Here is a 16,905-nt window from a genome sequence, read left to right as displayed (position 1 = left end):
AGAATACTCTGAAGGATCATGTCATTCCACCATTTCAGTTAAATGGGGACTGATACAGGAAACTGAGATGCAGGACACATGCAAAAAGGTGCCTGATAGATGCTAACAGTTATTGTAGGGGAGCTCTAATTTACACCTGTCCCTAAACAGTAACTGATGCTAAATGCAAATGGCTGGAGCGAGGAGCAGCTGGTAGACTCTTCCAAGCTGGTCATTCAGGCTGTTAGACTGTTAGCCTAACTACAGAAAGCAACTGTAACATTGTGTTACACCCAAGAGCAGCCCTGCTTGCCACAAGAAGCTGTAAACTAGCTGAATGCCTTTTTAACAAATAATCACTTTGATACAAACCTTGGTTAACAGACCCATACTTGTGTATGTTACTAAAAGCAGCTAGACAGTCTATCTTATGCTAAACTCTCCGGTGATTTGTGACAGCAGGAAGAGGAATGGTAACAATCAAGTTCAGCAATGTCATGAGATTTTTTAATATCAAATGTATTAGCATTCTCATAGTACATATCTAGCCTTAATCTATGAAGGCAATCCTTTAAAATAAYGTTATAAAACCAATTTAGGGAAGTTAACACATGACTTTTCCTTTTAAATATCTACAGACCAATCAATCTAAAAGAAAATAAGTATTACTTTATGATGGAAACCAATTTTTACAGTAACAAAACTCAAAATCTATTTATAATACAAATTTGAGGGAACATCAAAAATATTCATCAATGGAAAAGGTATAGAGAAAGAGCACACATTTCTGAATTCATTCTTTTATCTATTTTATAATAAATGCACAGATTATCCCTGCAGTAGTGCTGATGATGTGGTTTACGTGGTGAAAGCCACAAAACACTGAGACAATGGTGGGGACAGCAGCTGGGGGGAAGGTGATGGTGGTAGTGGCAAACTACAGAATTGACATGGAAATGAAGTCAAACACATGCATTATTTGCACCAGGCTGCCCACAGTTATACAAAAAGTAACCGTGACCAGCAAGTAATTGTTTTAAAATTGTCTCTCTTCTCCAGAAAGAATTCTCCCTAGTTTGAGAAACAATGCTTTTTTTTTTTTTTTTTTTTTTTTTTTTTTTTTTTTTTTTTTTTTTTTTTTTTTTGGATGACCGCAGAGAACCTGAAGAAATGGCTGGATTTTGCAATGCAAAGTTTCAGAGCTGCCTTGAGGGAAGGGGCCCTGAGAATCCTCACACGCCAGAAAATCGATATCACATCTTTGGGTTGCCCTCTATTTTCATTTTAACTCTCTAGCCTACTTGCAGCTTTAAGAGCTGTAGTTTTTGTAGACAGATTTATGATACACGTGGTTTTTGGTGGTTAGCTGACACATGGTCCTTCCGAAAGCTGCTAATGACACATGACTTACTCCAGGAACAGGAGAAAGCCTCCTTCTAAACACAGCCACGCTACATTATGGAATGACCATAGCAAAAAATGTGCACATATGAAAAGGCTATTAAAGTTTTCTGTGATTAATGTCTGAGAAAAACTGTATCAATGCTTATTTAGCCAACTTGTGCTAGTTTGTCAAATCAAGTCTTAAGTTCATATACTCACACATACGGGATTCTTTGCTCAATTCGCCTGAGCAAAGTATAAAAACCTGTTCATCTTGTATGTAAATTACATAAAGACATATTACATATAACAATGACCTTTTTGAATGAAAATAAGTGCTTACTTTTCAGTAAAATATCTCAAATAAATTTGCTAAACCACAGCCTGCTTGCTTTTTAAATGCAAAGGATGCCATAAGGCTCAGAGGTACAGCTCCTCAAAATAATGTATCTAGGATTAAAAATCTACTGCCTATATGTATTATATTGGCACACACTTTGAGAGCAAGTTTTTTTCTAAAATCTGTTTAAGAAAAAAAAAACATTGAAAATATAGGAAAGAGACCACTTTTGAGCTTAAAAGGTTTCAAAATTCACTCTGAAGCAAATGGTTTCAATTCCCAGGAAAATAAATTAAGATGAAAATGCTAGGGAGGAGGAAAAAAAAAACAAAAAACAAAAAAACCCCCACAAAATCTAGCAGCCTCAAATCTCAGCAGAATATTCTGACAAATGCAGACTATTTCTGTATATAAACAGAAACAAACAAAAAAAATCTCTGAAGAGAGTCAATATTATATCCTTAAATTAAAACAATACATAGTATTCATTTTATGTGAACTGTAAAGTAGAAAAAGTCATAGCATAGGGTCAAAATCCTTTCTTCAGGCCTGACTTCTACATGCTCATTCAACTCTAAGTTATGTTTATACAGAATTGTAAGGAACAGGCTCCATAAGATCAAAATATTTTTACATCTTTGTGGCACACATCTGAATGTAGCTTCCATATTCCAAGTAAAAGTTCAACAGACAACGAACATGAACTAGCTTTAACTTACATATTTACACTTTTATCTACAGTCTTTTCCTTTTTCCCCATCACTGCATTCTAGGACTACAAAATCCAAATGAAAAAAAATCTTTAAATAAAAAGTACAATAAACGAACAAAATACTTCTTTTTTTTTTTTTTTTTTTTTTTTTAACCTTTATAAGGCAGAAAGAGCCCAAATGCTGCTAAGTAGAGTTCCAGTTACTATAAACAGCAATGTCTTTGCCAGGTCTGGCTGAGCAGATTTATTAGCTGCTGCTGCCACTATGCTGTTGAAAGTACAATTGCAAGATCAGATCTCGAATTTCTTCTCGTTTGCTTCTGATCACCTGACGAGGAAACCACTTCTCCAGATGCATTGGCTGTTCGAAGTTATTTATGGGATTCTGGTGACAGAAAAAAAGAACATTTACAGTATGCATTTCCTAAAGCAATCTTCCAAAAAAATGTCAGCCCCCGCACAAAGGTCAGCCCCCCCCACTTCCCCAATTATTGCTGAGACCACAGATGCACCAAGTCACTATGAGACAACAGTGACAGGCTGCAAAGTCAAATCCACTTCCTTCATGGTAATCACATGTATATATAGATATATATACACACTTACCATGAACTACTCATGGTAAACACAAGAGAAGCTGTCATTTCCCTGAGAGACACATCAGGATAAGGATACGTTCAAAGCACAGTTAGACACAATCCTGYTACATAATGGGACAGATACACTTTGGACACGAAGCACAAAGGTATGCTGATAATATAAGGAAGGACTGGGCTTATAGCAATTGAGCATAAGAGGTTTTGTGGCCTCAGGAACTGCTTTTTTTTATGTTATGAGTTGGTCTGTCTGAAAGAAGAGAGCAAAGAAGCAAGAACATTCCCACAAAGTTCATCAGGAAACGAGAGGGGGGCAATTCAGGACAATACAGGACARCAGACGAAATGGCCAAGACACCTTGCCAATTCTGTCAATAAGACTATACAACATCTCAGTTGCCTAAGTCCATTTTTCCCCCTCTTTYTCTCTTCATTCTTTTGCAATGCTTACATTCCACCTTCTCCTTTCCACAAATGAAGGAGTATATGGCATGTGGAAAAAGCAAAATGAGAAATCACACCATGATCTGTAGTCTATGAGCACTGCGTATGCTTAGAACAAACTACATCTACCACATTCAGGCCTTGCTTCTGCAAACAATATGACCATGTTAGGAAACAAAATGACCATGTTCATTTCAGAAGCATTGGTAAATAATTCCATCTTTCACCTACACAAGAGCTCAATCCTTTTTCCCTACTATAGAAGAAAAATCTGTCAATTGGCCAAGGCCCCACACAAGCCTTTCCATGCAAAGGACTCAGAGTGTGGACATGTATGAGCATCAGGCAAAAAGCCAAGGGCAGTGCAAGAGCACTAATCAGGATGAAGGAGAATTGGGGAAGACACTAAATGTCTGAAACCCAGSAGCTACAGATGTTTAAGGCAATGTGCTGATGTGCTGGACAGGAAGGAAACAGATTCCCTCAGCCCTGTGCATTCCCTTTGAAGGATCTCCCCCTCCCTCTCCTTGCAGAGGCTGCTGCTTGCACAGACAAAACCATACAAAGGCCAATGGACAAGCTAAGCACACTTTTAGTAGCTACAAGAAGAGATGGCCTGCATGGAAAAGGTCCCTTTGTACCAACTRTAGGCCAGAAATGTATAAACTACATGGGTTTCAAATACACCTATACAGTTAAGAGCCTTCAATACATCACTGTAAAGCATCATTAAACCACAAGGCCAGAAATGTCTGCCTAGGGAATGCAGAGCAGAAACTGCCTGTGTTCCAGGCACAAAGACCCCTGCCACTACACGAAGAATGGATTTTATCTGCTCTTTCTCAAATGGCTTTGATACTTACAGAGGCTGAGCATCAAAGGCTTTTCTGTCTGGTTTGGGGTTGTTTTGGGTGGGTTTTTTTGTGGGAGGTGGAGGGGGAAATTTCCATTTGTACCTGGAAGAAGCTTTCCACATATTGCAGCAAATATACACCACAATCACTGCTGTTATCTTGTTTAGGCACTCTGGGACAGAAGTCAATCATTGTTGATTTACTGAATTCCCGGTGTGTTTTTCGTTTAGCTTCCCATTCTGCTTCCAGGTACCTATAAAGGAAAGCAAATAGATTAAATACTTCAGAAATAACTCCCAAGCTCAGTGCATTTTGGCGGTATTACTCAATATCGTTCTGGAACTGGTCACAATGCTGTAACAGCCTTAACCAACTTTCTTCACAGAAACTGTCAAAGAAATTCATATAAGGAAATTACACAATTTCCAATATCCAAAATTCCAAATTTTTATTACATCAAGATGCACCTCTAACATATAATGTACACAGGAAAGATATATGTTTTCATTAAAAAAATTAAAAAGTCATGGCACTGAGTTTCTTCAAGCTGTTAGGACACTCTGAAACTGAGCTAAAGGAGGAACTGAAGCAATCCTTCATGACTATCACAGTTTTTTTCCCGGGTTCATCTTGAGAAAGCCAGCAGTGCTTTTTACCCTGAATGAACTGTAAAGCAACTATTAGAATTCATCTTATGAGCAATTTCAGTTATGATCAYATAGCATAGCCTTTGCAGCCTACTAGTGTAAAAGGTAGGTAACAACTTACAACCTTAGAGATGACTTCGATCATATGACTTATCTGGTATCAGGCTTTTCTACTGTTTTCTTGCTTCAATAAACCTCACTGATCCAGCTTTCTAAAGTGGCCACTGATTTTGAACATATGATTGAAGGGATAAGGGTCAGCTTTTCTAAAGCAAAAGCTTGGAGACTTCTCTGTCTAGGGAAAAGATGGTATCAAAAAATTCACCAGTTATCATCCACTCATAACACAGTATTACAATGAATTTACTTTTGCACAATCTGGATTTTTGTTCCTTTCAGTGAAGTGAACATGACAAGAGACAAAAGGAATAGCTAATTTTAGCTTCAATGTTTAGTACTATCAACTTTTTACAAAGTTTTTGATAGAAGTCATTAGCAGTGTGTTCAAGTACTGAAAGTTTGAAGACATTCTCCCAATACTTAAATACTTACCACATAAAAACTGTAAATACATTCTTATTCTCACTTTTCTAAACACATCGTAACACTTCCATATAACTATATTGACACATCAAACTTTTAGATGGCTTCTGTTTAGATACTATGCTTTTGCACGTATGTAGGAACAGATTCAATGCAGAAATTCTATCAGCTACATCAGGATACTGAAGTCAACACTTTGGAAAAATAATCATTTAAATTTCAAATTATTCTTTTTAAAGACTCATTTGATTGTGTGGTGTTGCTAATGCCAAGGTTGTGGGTTCAATCCCCATACAGGCTACGCTGAGGGTTGGACTAGATGATCTCCAGAGGTCCCTTCCAACCTTACCATTCTATGATTCTATGATATGCTCCTAAAAACACCTTCATTACTGAACTGGAGAGGATAAAAAAAACAAACAAAAGACTCTAGAAAACTCGCAATCTACTTTTCAACGTTTTTTCAATTTTAAAAAGACATCTACTTTTCAATTTTTACATTACATTTAAGCTGCAGAAGAAAAACAATGTTGTCATCCAAACCTCCATACTGTTGGGTTTTTTTGTAGCTGTTTGTAGGTTTTCTTTTAGGAATAGAAATGCACACCTTTATACAGAAAATTAATTTGAACATTAAAATCTGACAAACAGCAACCCTTTCTAATAAAGGRGAACGGCAGTTACTTACTCTCTCAAAACCTGAACTGTATTCTGCACAGAGCCAGCTTTCAAGGAATCTAAGATGAGTATACAAGGCCTGTAAACAACAAAAAAAAACAAAGAATTGCCCTTGAATCTTTCATTGTTAGTACTACTTAAGAGAAGATTTTGTTTGAATCCAGCTTCACAAGAGCATTAATAGCTGAATATATGTGAAAAAAAATGGACAAGCCCCTACAGTTGTGACTTTATAACAAGCCAGATATGACAAATAACCAGCTCAATTACTGCAGGATTTCTTAGTATAAACACTTTAATAATACAATGTTAGTATGAAAACTGAAACTTACCTTTTACAAATTTGCTTTCTGGAGTTACTAGGAGAGTTCTAGGAAGAGAGAAATTAAAAATAACCTTTTTAAAAAAACTACAACAAGTAAAAATCCAAATGTCTTCACAGATTTAAAGGTAAAGAAAGTCATGCTCCTATTTCAGAAATGGAGAAATTGATATGAAATTAAAGAAAAAAGTGAAACCATAGCATAGGCAACATAGGYAAACAAAGAAAGACTTCAGCCTAACTGAAATTGCCTTGCACGTGCTGCAAGCTGCACAAACATCAACAGCTGCTGCAGAAAAGATAATGCAAAGTAATTTGTTCAAGTCTTGAAGCCTTAGAAAGGAGAGTAATACAGGTCTCCTCCATTAGTTCAGAAAAAGTACTTACTTCAGAAATATCTGAGTGCAGAACCTCAGCAACATGGTTGCCACCTATAACAAAAGAAAAAAATATAGAAAGTCTTAAGAATTTAAGAATTTTCTAACTATTTTCAAGTTCATGATTATTAGTACTCAAAATAAGATAGTCCATACATTGTGATAGGATCTGAGCCACTGATTTTACATATCTTTCCATTAATTTCCAAAGAGCTGCAGAAAGCAAGAATGCAGTCTTTACTATGCATGGAAAGACAAAAACATGTTACGCTAATCTTTCATTTCAGGATATTTTCTAAGACATCACATTTCTCCTTAAAGGATTAAGGCACTATCAGAACTGTATATGACCTGATGTAATTTCTTATAAATTATCTACCTTTTGAGAATAAACTCCTGTTTGCATCCATTTCTTCATCCTTGCAGTTACTAGGAAAGGCCAACACTGAACTGGTTCTAGTGCTCTGACTGTCCTTCTCTGACTGAAGTGGAGATTCTTGAAGCTGGTGATATAATGAAGTCTGATGGAGACATTCCTCATACACAGCCTCTTCTAGCCACGGAAAACAGATAACTGCAATGTACCAATGAGACCTGCCCAGCAGTGGGGGAGGGGGAAATATCAAAACTGTAACATTCGGTTCCAAAAAGCATATGAAAAGTTTTATAGCACTGAGAGCTCATGGACAACTGTTTTGTGGTATGTAACCACTGTGGTCATTACCATGTTCCTTCATAGCAACTCATACACTCATTTGTACTTTGCATTTTACTTGGTGTAATTGCAAAGGTAAGTATCAGGTTTTTTAAAGAAACAAAACAAACCCACTACAGCAATTTATCACTGTCTCACCAYCTACCCCACAATTAAAAAATTAAAGTAAAAAATAAAGTAAATAAAAAAAAACAAACTATGACAATGATCCCAGTTTTGAGTATAGCTGAGGGTATACCATGTCTCACACCCAATCTCTGTCTGCAGCTCCTTTGCATACGTAACTCTCAATAACTATTCAGTTTTGCTGGAGCTTCCACGTGCACGGCAGTTATTCAGCTAGGATTAGGCATAGACAGGGGAAGTACTACTCCAGCCTTTTTTTTTTTAAAAAAAAAAAAAAAAACACTAACACTATGCATTGCTGGTATTTCTTCACAGAAACATTACTTAAGTGCACAAAAACCATCATACTGACACATATAAATTGTTTTGAAATATATAAAAACAATTTTCAGTACAACTAAGGAAAAGAAATATAAAGCTTATTGGAGGCAACTATACTTACAAAATGCAATTTTTGAAGAGGTTTAAAAATTACTCATTCTCCTCCTCATTACTGCTTCTTCTTCCATATCCAATATGTTTATTTCTAATATGTTTATTTATTGATTCATGTGTACAGATTTATAAATCTTTAAATTATCAGAACATTCAGCCAGAATATTTAAAAATTAAATATCAGAAAATCTGTCTAAAATTACATAGACTTACTCCTCATTCACAGGCACAAAGATATAATCTTTACTGAAGATATTTATATGACGAGTCCATGTTCTTACTCTTTTGTGTCTTCTCTGAGCTGCTCTGTAGAAATCAAATGATAATTACTGGTTGGATTTGTTCTTTTTGGTTAAACTAAGGTAAATGGATTAGTAATCCTGTATTTTCCCAATCCCTCAATGCATTTTTCATTTATTCATGAAATTTCCCAACAGAGAGAAAATAAGCCAGCAGCACATTAAGCCCAAGTGGCTTGCAAGCCAAGTGGACTGAYGTAAATGTTTGCATTATCTGAACCACCTTGAGCTCTTTTGGATAAATTATCCATAGATTTCAAAGTCAGGAAGGATTTGTTGAAATTATTTAGCCAGGATATCAGACTACAGTAAAGGCAGAAAAACCCACCAAAATATCTGTCAGTGTAAACATGGATCTATATCAACTTCCAAATATCCAACTTTCAGACACCACTTTTGAATGCCTGCCTAAGCAAACTTACTTTTTTGTAAGAAAAAGCCAAATGCCTTGCATAGTCAGGCAACACACCTATAGCAAAGTCAAAACTAAAAGATAGATTTTCTCCAGTTTGGGAGTTTTAACTGCTGGATCACATTCCCTTTCCAGTCCCATAGACATWAAGCATGAGGACAGGATTATAGGAGACTAAAAAATCGGAGGAAAAATTTAGATTTCCTAGCTTTCTTATTTTGCACAAGATTAAATGGAAACCAATGGTTTACAAAGTTTGCTCCAATGTCAACCAACAGCAAAATTCACTCTAATCAGGAAACACTCTCTTTTGCCATTCTAATTAAAACCTGATCTCTAACYAAGACATGTAACTTGAATATGGGAGGAATGGGAGAAAAGGGGTAGAGAATGGAAAAGCAAACTGCTGCAGGGCTCTTCAGTGGCAGTGTGAAGAGACTTGCTGTAAATTTCTTCTATTGTGTGATTCTAGAAGTACAGAAAACATAACAGTAGAAGACACTGTTACAACCTAGAAAAGCATCTATGAAATGAGCACAACAAAACTTAATTCACTAGCTTAGCTGTGTAGAGAAAAGCAAGTAAAGGGACTTCAAGTTAAGTAGCCTACATCAGTAGAGATTAATTTCATTTATGACAATACAAAGCCTGTATTTCCACGATCCACACTTCAAAAAACTCTATTCACCAGGTAAGTATCTAACCCTAAACAAAACTAGAATTTCCAAAGCTATCTCCTGATCTGCAGCAGCTACAGTCCTTGAAATATGATGCATAAAGAGTGACATTCTTCTTCCATGAAGAGATTAAGTACAGTCCAACCTTGCAAGAGGAATCAGATTAAGGCACAACAGCATTCTTAAGGATAATGGTGCCTCCACCTCAGAACATTCATGGTCAGAAGACAGACACAAAAACTGATGGAAGACACTTTCTCTTAAGCTTAGCTCCTTGATTTTTGAGGCTTCTTTAAAAATATCACAGAAGTTGCATTTTTCTTTAACTTTTGCCCAAAAATGTTCAACTGTAACACAGAAATGAGATAGCACATGTGCAGGCGGCCCTGAAAGAATGCAAAACCTGGAGATTTCATGAATAAAAGAAAAAATCACTTCTGACAAACAGGAAAAACTTCACTAAGCTGAGCAATGATAATAGATTGAAAGCAGCTGGCAGGTAACTAAAGTGGTAAGAAAGTTCCACTCAAACATCAGTATTTAGAAGGAACCAAGTATGAGCTAGGGATAATCCTACCTTTTATACTGTCTTGGCTGCAAGCATGAAGTAATACTAGGATCATAAGCTCCTAATAATATTGTCTGTGAAACTTTTCAATTTCTGTGTAATAGAGTATAAAAAAACTCATATATGTAAACTTGATGCGTAGGCAAATTTTCTTGCTAAAAACCTGAACAATAACTTATTGATATGTAACATGAAAGATGTGGTAAATCTAAAAACACTTTTTGAAAGACTTTAAATAAAGCATGCTTTAGACAACACTTGAATTTGGGGAAAAAGGAAAGAGAAAGAGAGAGAGATCAAAATACATAAATAAAAGTTTGAAGTAAAGATTCAGATAAAGCTGAAGAAAGGTGATGATCCTTTTATTAACAGTCAGGATCAATTACACGTAAGCTTTAATGAAAAAAATACCATTATACTTAAATTGTGAGTTACAACATTTAACCACCCTTTTGGAAAATACCAATTGGTTATTTTATGTGCTGATTAGGATACAATCTACAGAACTTCTAAATAGCAGTAACAGATTCTTTAGTTCTGGTCGTTATGGCATCTGAAGCAAACTTACGTAACTTTGGGATCTCCCTCAGAGTTTTTTTCTGTTCTGGTCAGGCACTTATAGAAGAAACTGCTAAAAATGTGTGTACGGTCAGCAAGATGTTTTGGAGCTTTCTCCAACAAGAGGTATCTACCAAAGGAAAAAAAAATTCTGTTCTAGAAACTACCATTCCTAATACAAAAGAAACATAATTATTTTCTGATTCATCATCCACAGGTTATGTTTACGATCAGTTGCCTTCACAGCCGCTGACCATGTCAAGCTTTTCTATCTACAGTATTTTAAATGTACTGCTGGATGGACATCACCACAGTATGTAAATACCAAATAAATACTAAGAACACAGTCACCTTACCCTTTATCTCAGATTTGTGCTTCACTATTAATGCTTTCATTTATTTTTACAGATACGTTTCTAGCCCTCGCAATTAAGATAAATTTGAAAATCTGGCCAAGTATAAGCTCATGCAGTGTTATAATATTGAGTATACAAAAAGCATGGAACAGGTCAGTAGTATAAATTGCCCCTTCTTTAGGTAATGCATATGAAAGCTAGAAGAGACACTCTAGAGATTTATGATTTTACTTTTGATCATTTTACCATAAACATCAGCTTATGTGTCTGTTCAACAATCCCAGACTGCCAAAGTTCTCAAAGTTTTAATCACCCTACTCAAGGTGCCTTCAGCTTCACCTGGGAACTCACGCAACACAGCTTGCAACATGATGGACACTGAGAATGTGGGAAGCAGTCTAACATTTAAAAGGCAGAGAGGTTCTGCAATGATTACATTAAATTCCTTTATTCAAATCTTCTTGTTAAGATGAAGCTATAGCTAGAGTGGGAACTGCACTGCATAATTTATTTCTAGTTTACAGCAGAATAAAAAGGGCTTTGCTGTAAAGCCATACCATTTTCCACTCCTCTAGATAAGCTGTTTTAACTGGCTTGTTATTGCTCACAGTTACTGCATGCTTGATACCAAATGAAATGGAATTCGATACCAAATGAAATGGAATTCTTGTAGCCAACTTTCCACAGTGCCAGAATTCTTCCTAAGTTAGCACACAGAAAATAAATCTTGACCTTAGAGAATAGTAGCCCCACAATGCTGGTTTTGCAAAACTTACTTTACAAGCAACTCTAGTAGGCTAGTGTGAAGTAGGTAAAGCAAACACAACTTCCTCAAGAAACATTAGCTGTGTTCTTCTCTGTAGCAGCTGTACATTAGAAGGATTCCTGAACTCTTGCACAGAATAGCTGAGGATGCTCTGTTTCATGCAAATCTAGTAATGATCTACTCCGTACAGAGCTCTACTTTGTTCAGCTGCCTCCTTAAAACTGCTTTGCACTTTCCATTCTGAGGTCCCAAGAGTTATTTTTTCCTCCCTCAGCTGTAGTGATCCTCAAAGAGGAATCAGGCATCTAACAACTACTGAAAAGCCATATAATTTGGACTCTTATTGCCTTATGCCTTCAAAAAAAAAAAAATCTCTCACTGTCCTAGCTATATTATTTGTATGACACTAAGGAGTTCACATTTAGTGCAAGGACTGTAATGGTTGCAATWAAAGTACATTTACTTCTTAGGCAGGAACAGTAATTATTCTACTTTGTCTGGAGTACATTGCAGCCTATTAGAGGGGCAACAAGAAAATGAAATTGGAATAASTGAAACTACTAGAAATAATCAAAAGCTTAAAAAATTCAAACTTACAACTTCATTATATCATTATTTTTAAAACTGTTGTATCACATTTAATGACCAACGTCTACAGTTACACTCAAGATCACATCAAGCCTCTGAAAGAAGAGGACAATTAAATCTCCAAATACTTACTTAAGATAGAAATCTATGATGACATCATTGAGAAATTCTCCATACTCTAAGCACTCTAGATCTTCTCTTGTGACTCCCAGGCCTCCTTTAGCAGGTGGAGGTGGATAAACAATCAAACTAGGAAACACAGATCATGTTATAACAATGGCAAACTGTATTTTATATATTCTTAGTATATCTGTTCCACAACTAAAAGATTTTCCAGAAAACCTATTGAAGAGGTAGTTCTCAAAACTGTTGAGTAACTCAGAAGTCTGTTATCATTTCTTTTTCCAATAGTAAGAGTGTTTACATAAGAAATATGACCTCCCGCCTCCCTGAAATTTTGCAAAAACTTTCGGAAAGGAAATTATTTTTTTTACCTTCATCTTCTTTTGATTAAAAAAAATGATAAATGGCCATATAAAACAGAAAGAAATACTACAGGACAGATTCTCAATGAATGAGTAGTGATGTCCTATCAATTAAGACTCCAATGAGGGCTCCCACATTTCCAAGCAAGAAATCTGGGTTTATGCACCATGCAGCACAGGGCCAAAGTGTTTTGTAAATGCCCAAGTTACACCTAACACTAGCACTTACAACATACTAGAAAAAGTCTAGACTAACATCCATCCATAATACTTAATCGGAACCATGAACCGAGCACTTTTGCTGTTGTAGAAAATCTCTTAAGCAGAACCAAAAACAACTGTTAACACTGCCAGTAAAAACAGTGACAGCATACTGCAATAGTTCTTAAGAGCAAGGCATTTCACTACTGTTTGTCACACTGAAAAGTATGAGGAATAACATATTTGTACAGACAGAATCAAGGCACAATACTAGCGGTACTCTAGTTTCTTGCTGCATTACGCATTCATGTGTTTTTTCTTTTTCTAAAATATTTCTTAATCAAGGTGTTAACTACAGTGTATTTGTAACTGCAGTTATAAATAGATCAAATGTGACAAAATGGTGAAAAAAATATTGTTTAGAGGAAAAAACAATGGCTCAGCCTAAGTTAGCACTAGTTTTGCTTCGATAGGCACTTAGGCAGACATTCACAGAGGCTCTGCCCTCCCATTGATGTGTCCATGATATGAGCGCATCTGTAGTCAAAGTTCAGGTATTCACTAATTTCTGTGAAATTGTCATCCTGTGACACACTGATCCTCTCTCACCTGGTAGGACTGAAACAGGAATGACCACATACATATTCAGTGATCTTTTATATTTATATAGCATCTTTCACCCAACACTTTCAACTAGAAAATGGTAATTAAGACAGGACTTTTACTCCAGCAATTTGTTTATTCAGTTTGCTTTATTTTCATCTTCTCATTAAGTGAAAGATACATACTTTTTAACTGCTTCAGTTTCTCTTACTTCTTTCCATTCTTCGTTCAGTGGAGAGGACAGAGAAATGGAATAGCAACCACTGTTCTGCCTATTTGCAAGGGCATAACTAGGCCTGGCCACTTTTGGTTTTGATTCCTACCAATGAAAAAACAAATAATAAAAACGACCACACAATCAGATATATAAAACAAATCACAAAACCAACCAACCAAMCAAACAAAATCCCACAAGCCCGAAGCCCGCATGACTACACTGCATCACTGAAGAATCTTGCTGGAGAGCAGAAGTGTAAACGTTAAAGTAACAGCATTTAGACTTATGTGCCACTGCTCAGAAAAAAAAAAAAGAAATATATATAGTCCTTTTAAAATACTTGTAGGTCTTCATTTGTTCATAGCCTCTCTCTAAAACAGTTTAGAAGCATTATTCAACCAAGTGAGGCAGAATTACTTTTGGCCGAGAAACAGGACCTGAAAGCATGGAGACAGGTATGAGACTGTCTTACTAGGAGTGGGTGCGCATGGTAGGTTTGAAAATCTAGCTCTCAAGAATTTCTCTAAAWATAATACAGATTTGAATTGGAAGAAAGCAACTCAACTTTTAAGTTCCCAGTTTCATACCCAGACTGATCTGTTGTTTCTGTGCTTGCTACTGACTGGAACAAAMATATATGCTTTGAAATGACAACAGCATGAGGTTGTGTTCAGACATTTATTCCTCAAATGGACATGTACTAGCACATTAACATGCACAGCCTCATCAACTTAGCATCCTTGGAAATCATTTAGGTATTTCAAGCTGCAGAGCCCTCACTAGAAAAATCTAGAAGTATTTGGAATGAGTAAGGTGCACTGCTCCCCCTATACACACTACTGCCTCCACTCTGCTGCACCCAGTTCACTTATAGCTCAGGTGAAAAATGGGCCCATCACTGCCATCACTCCTACATTCATTAACTCTCAACTTGCCATCCTGGAGACACCACGAGGAATGTGAATTCCTGTATCTTTAGGCATACGCAACTATGAGTCAACCAAAAGCTTCATTATTTGCCAATTACCGGTGCTGATGACGTCTGTACTATCTTTCTGTGGGCACAATCTAGCACTTTACTGGTAAGTCTTGCCCCATTATGAGGGATAAATCACAAATGTTATTGATTTTTTTAAAGCTGTGGATAAAGAAAGAATTTATTCTTGGCAACTGGCTGATCTAAAATTTACTGGAATTTGTGAATGCCAACAGATGGTAGTAAGTCAAGCAACAACTACTCACTAACCTGAAATGCAGGCTCATGCGCACTTGAGGTATTCTCTTTCGGCATACATTGCTTTAGTAGATCCTGACTGTAACTCATAAAAGAGCTCTCTTCAGCAGAAAGATCCTTAAACAAAGGTACAGCTTGCCTCAAAGACAAAAACTCAGAGAGATCTGGTGCTCTATTCTTCTTGCTCACATTTGTAATTAATTCAGTCAGTCTAACTTCTTCCCACTCTGTGAGTGGTTGGGACAGTTCAAGAAAAATAAATTCACTAGATTTGGCTGGAAAATGAAAGAAAGGAAAATATTAGCACATTAAAAAGGCAAAGCAGAACTGCGTCAACAGTTTCCATATCAAACTGTAAAACTACCATTCTGATTTGTTTCAACAAGTCTCTACATAGAGGTGAAAAGATTTACATTACTATGCATATTCAAAAGATATAAAACATTCAACCACAGAAATTTAATAGTAACTTCTGAAGGTTTCTATTAGAACAGGAATGTAATCAAGGTAAATAAACCTAAGATAAAAGAGAGTGCTGCAGCTGCAGACTCAGCTTCCACTCTTTTCACTGGGAGATTTGTCTACAAATGCCACTGGTAATTTTGATAAACCCAGATCTAGAAATGTACAGGTAACTCACTGCTAACATGTAATTCAGTCTTTCTGAATTCAGTCAATTCTTTAAACAACTCAAGCTCCTTAGGCAAAGTTAACATTAACTGTATTTTTTCCCCAGAGGTGGTGACTGTATAGAGTAAAAGAACTGTTAAATTTCACAAAGGCAACTCTGATATCGTAACTGCAGTAGATATCATTTTATAATCATTTTGCTAATGTAAAAATATTGTGGGATTGTGCCAATCTTTGAATACTTGAACTTGAGTAAAAGTTACACTCAGTTCTTACAGAGCTTCACTCCAGAAAAACAAGTAAATCCAGTCCACAAGACCCTACAGACTAARTATCCCATTTAGCTGCTAGGGGAAATTTTCTCTAATAATATTGCATTGGTCTGGTACAGTCTTGTCAAAGATTAAAAATCAGCAATTATCTTCCAAGCCATTCTTCTAGCACAAACACTACCTCAAAAGTAAGGAAACTTAAAACATCCTGTTTATTTTTAAGAGAGTGCAACTTTACATACAAGCCTAGTTTAAAAAGACCTCCACATACAGATCACAATGTAACACAGTTCAAAAGTCTTTCTTACTAAGTAGCAGTGGTTTTGAACCACTTGTCTTCCAAACACAAGTAAAGAGAGGCATTTTGGAAAAGCAAAACTGATCAACTTTTATCTTTAAAAAGGTATAGTCTTCCTCAATATTCAGAAGTGTGAGTATAAAATACTCATAAAATAACCCCATATACTACACCTTTTATTCATGCTTTAGAAGAGTGATTACTCACATGGCTTGCTGAAAATAGACTTTCCTAATTGGGTTTCAATATTTTCTACATAATCTGCAGACAACCAAAGGAAAATGATTGTCCTTGAAGAACAGTCACCGTCACTTCTCCACAGACCAAACCTCCTCAGATCCAGAGTATCAACTGTCAGCTTAATATTCTTATTAAGAGCCACTGTAGAAAACAAGATTTAAAATAACCACAACTTACACAGCCATAGATAATTATAAAGGCATACTACATAATTACTACAGTGTATATGATCAAAGTATATTAAAACTATTCTTGCAGATTTTATTCCTGCCACTACACCAAATAGATTTAGAATTTAGCATTTAAATCACTCTTTCCAAACTATATAACACAAAGTTACCAAATTGTAA

General features: G+C 36.1%; 1 protein-coding gene across 5 annotated transcripts in view; it reads right to left on the bottom strand.

Moving 5' to 3' along the window:
* Positions 1-464: 464 nt before the first annotated feature.
* SENP7 (SUMO specific peptidase 7) overlaps positions 465-16,905 on the bottom strand; it is a 47,056-nt gene continuing 30,615 nt past the window's right edge. For all 5 annotated transcript variants that reach the window (XM_085319326.1, XM_085319336.1, XM_085319352.1 and 2 more), the window contains 12 exons: positions 16,523-16,696; positions 15,128-15,390; positions 13,850-13,983; positions 12,508-12,624; positions 10,676-10,795; positions 8,365-8,457; positions 7,255-7,469; positions 6,886-6,929; positions 6,509-6,546; positions 6,187-6,255; positions 4,411-4,561; positions 465-2,799 (listed from right to left, as the gene is read on the bottom strand). In XM_085319326.1, coding sequence (XP_085175452.1) covers positions 2,662-2,799; positions 4,411-4,561; positions 6,187-6,255; positions 6,509-6,546; positions 6,886-6,929; positions 7,255-7,469; positions 8,365-8,457; positions 10,676-10,795; positions 12,508-12,624; positions 13,850-13,983; positions 15,128-15,390; positions 16,523-16,696 — 1,556 coding nt within the window. In that variant the 3' untranslated portion in view covers positions 465-2,661. The remainder of the gene's footprint in view (positions 2,800-4,410; positions 4,562-6,186; positions 6,256-6,508; positions 6,547-6,885; positions 6,930-7,254; positions 7,470-8,364; positions 8,458-10,675; positions 10,796-12,507; positions 12,625-13,849; positions 13,984-15,127; positions 15,391-16,522; positions 16,697-16,905) is intronic.

Source organism: Rhea americana, unplaced genomic scaffold (assembly GCF_003343005.1).
Source record: "Rhea americana isolate MKP2758 unplaced genomic scaffold, rheAme1 scaffold_118, whole genome shotgun sequence".
NCBI classification, from domain to species: Eukaryota; Metazoa; Chordata; class Aves; order Rheiformes; family Rheidae; genus Rhea; species Rhea americana.
The sequence above is the reverse complement of the archived record's forward strand: the minus strand, read 5'-3'. Positions and strand labels throughout refer to the sequence as shown.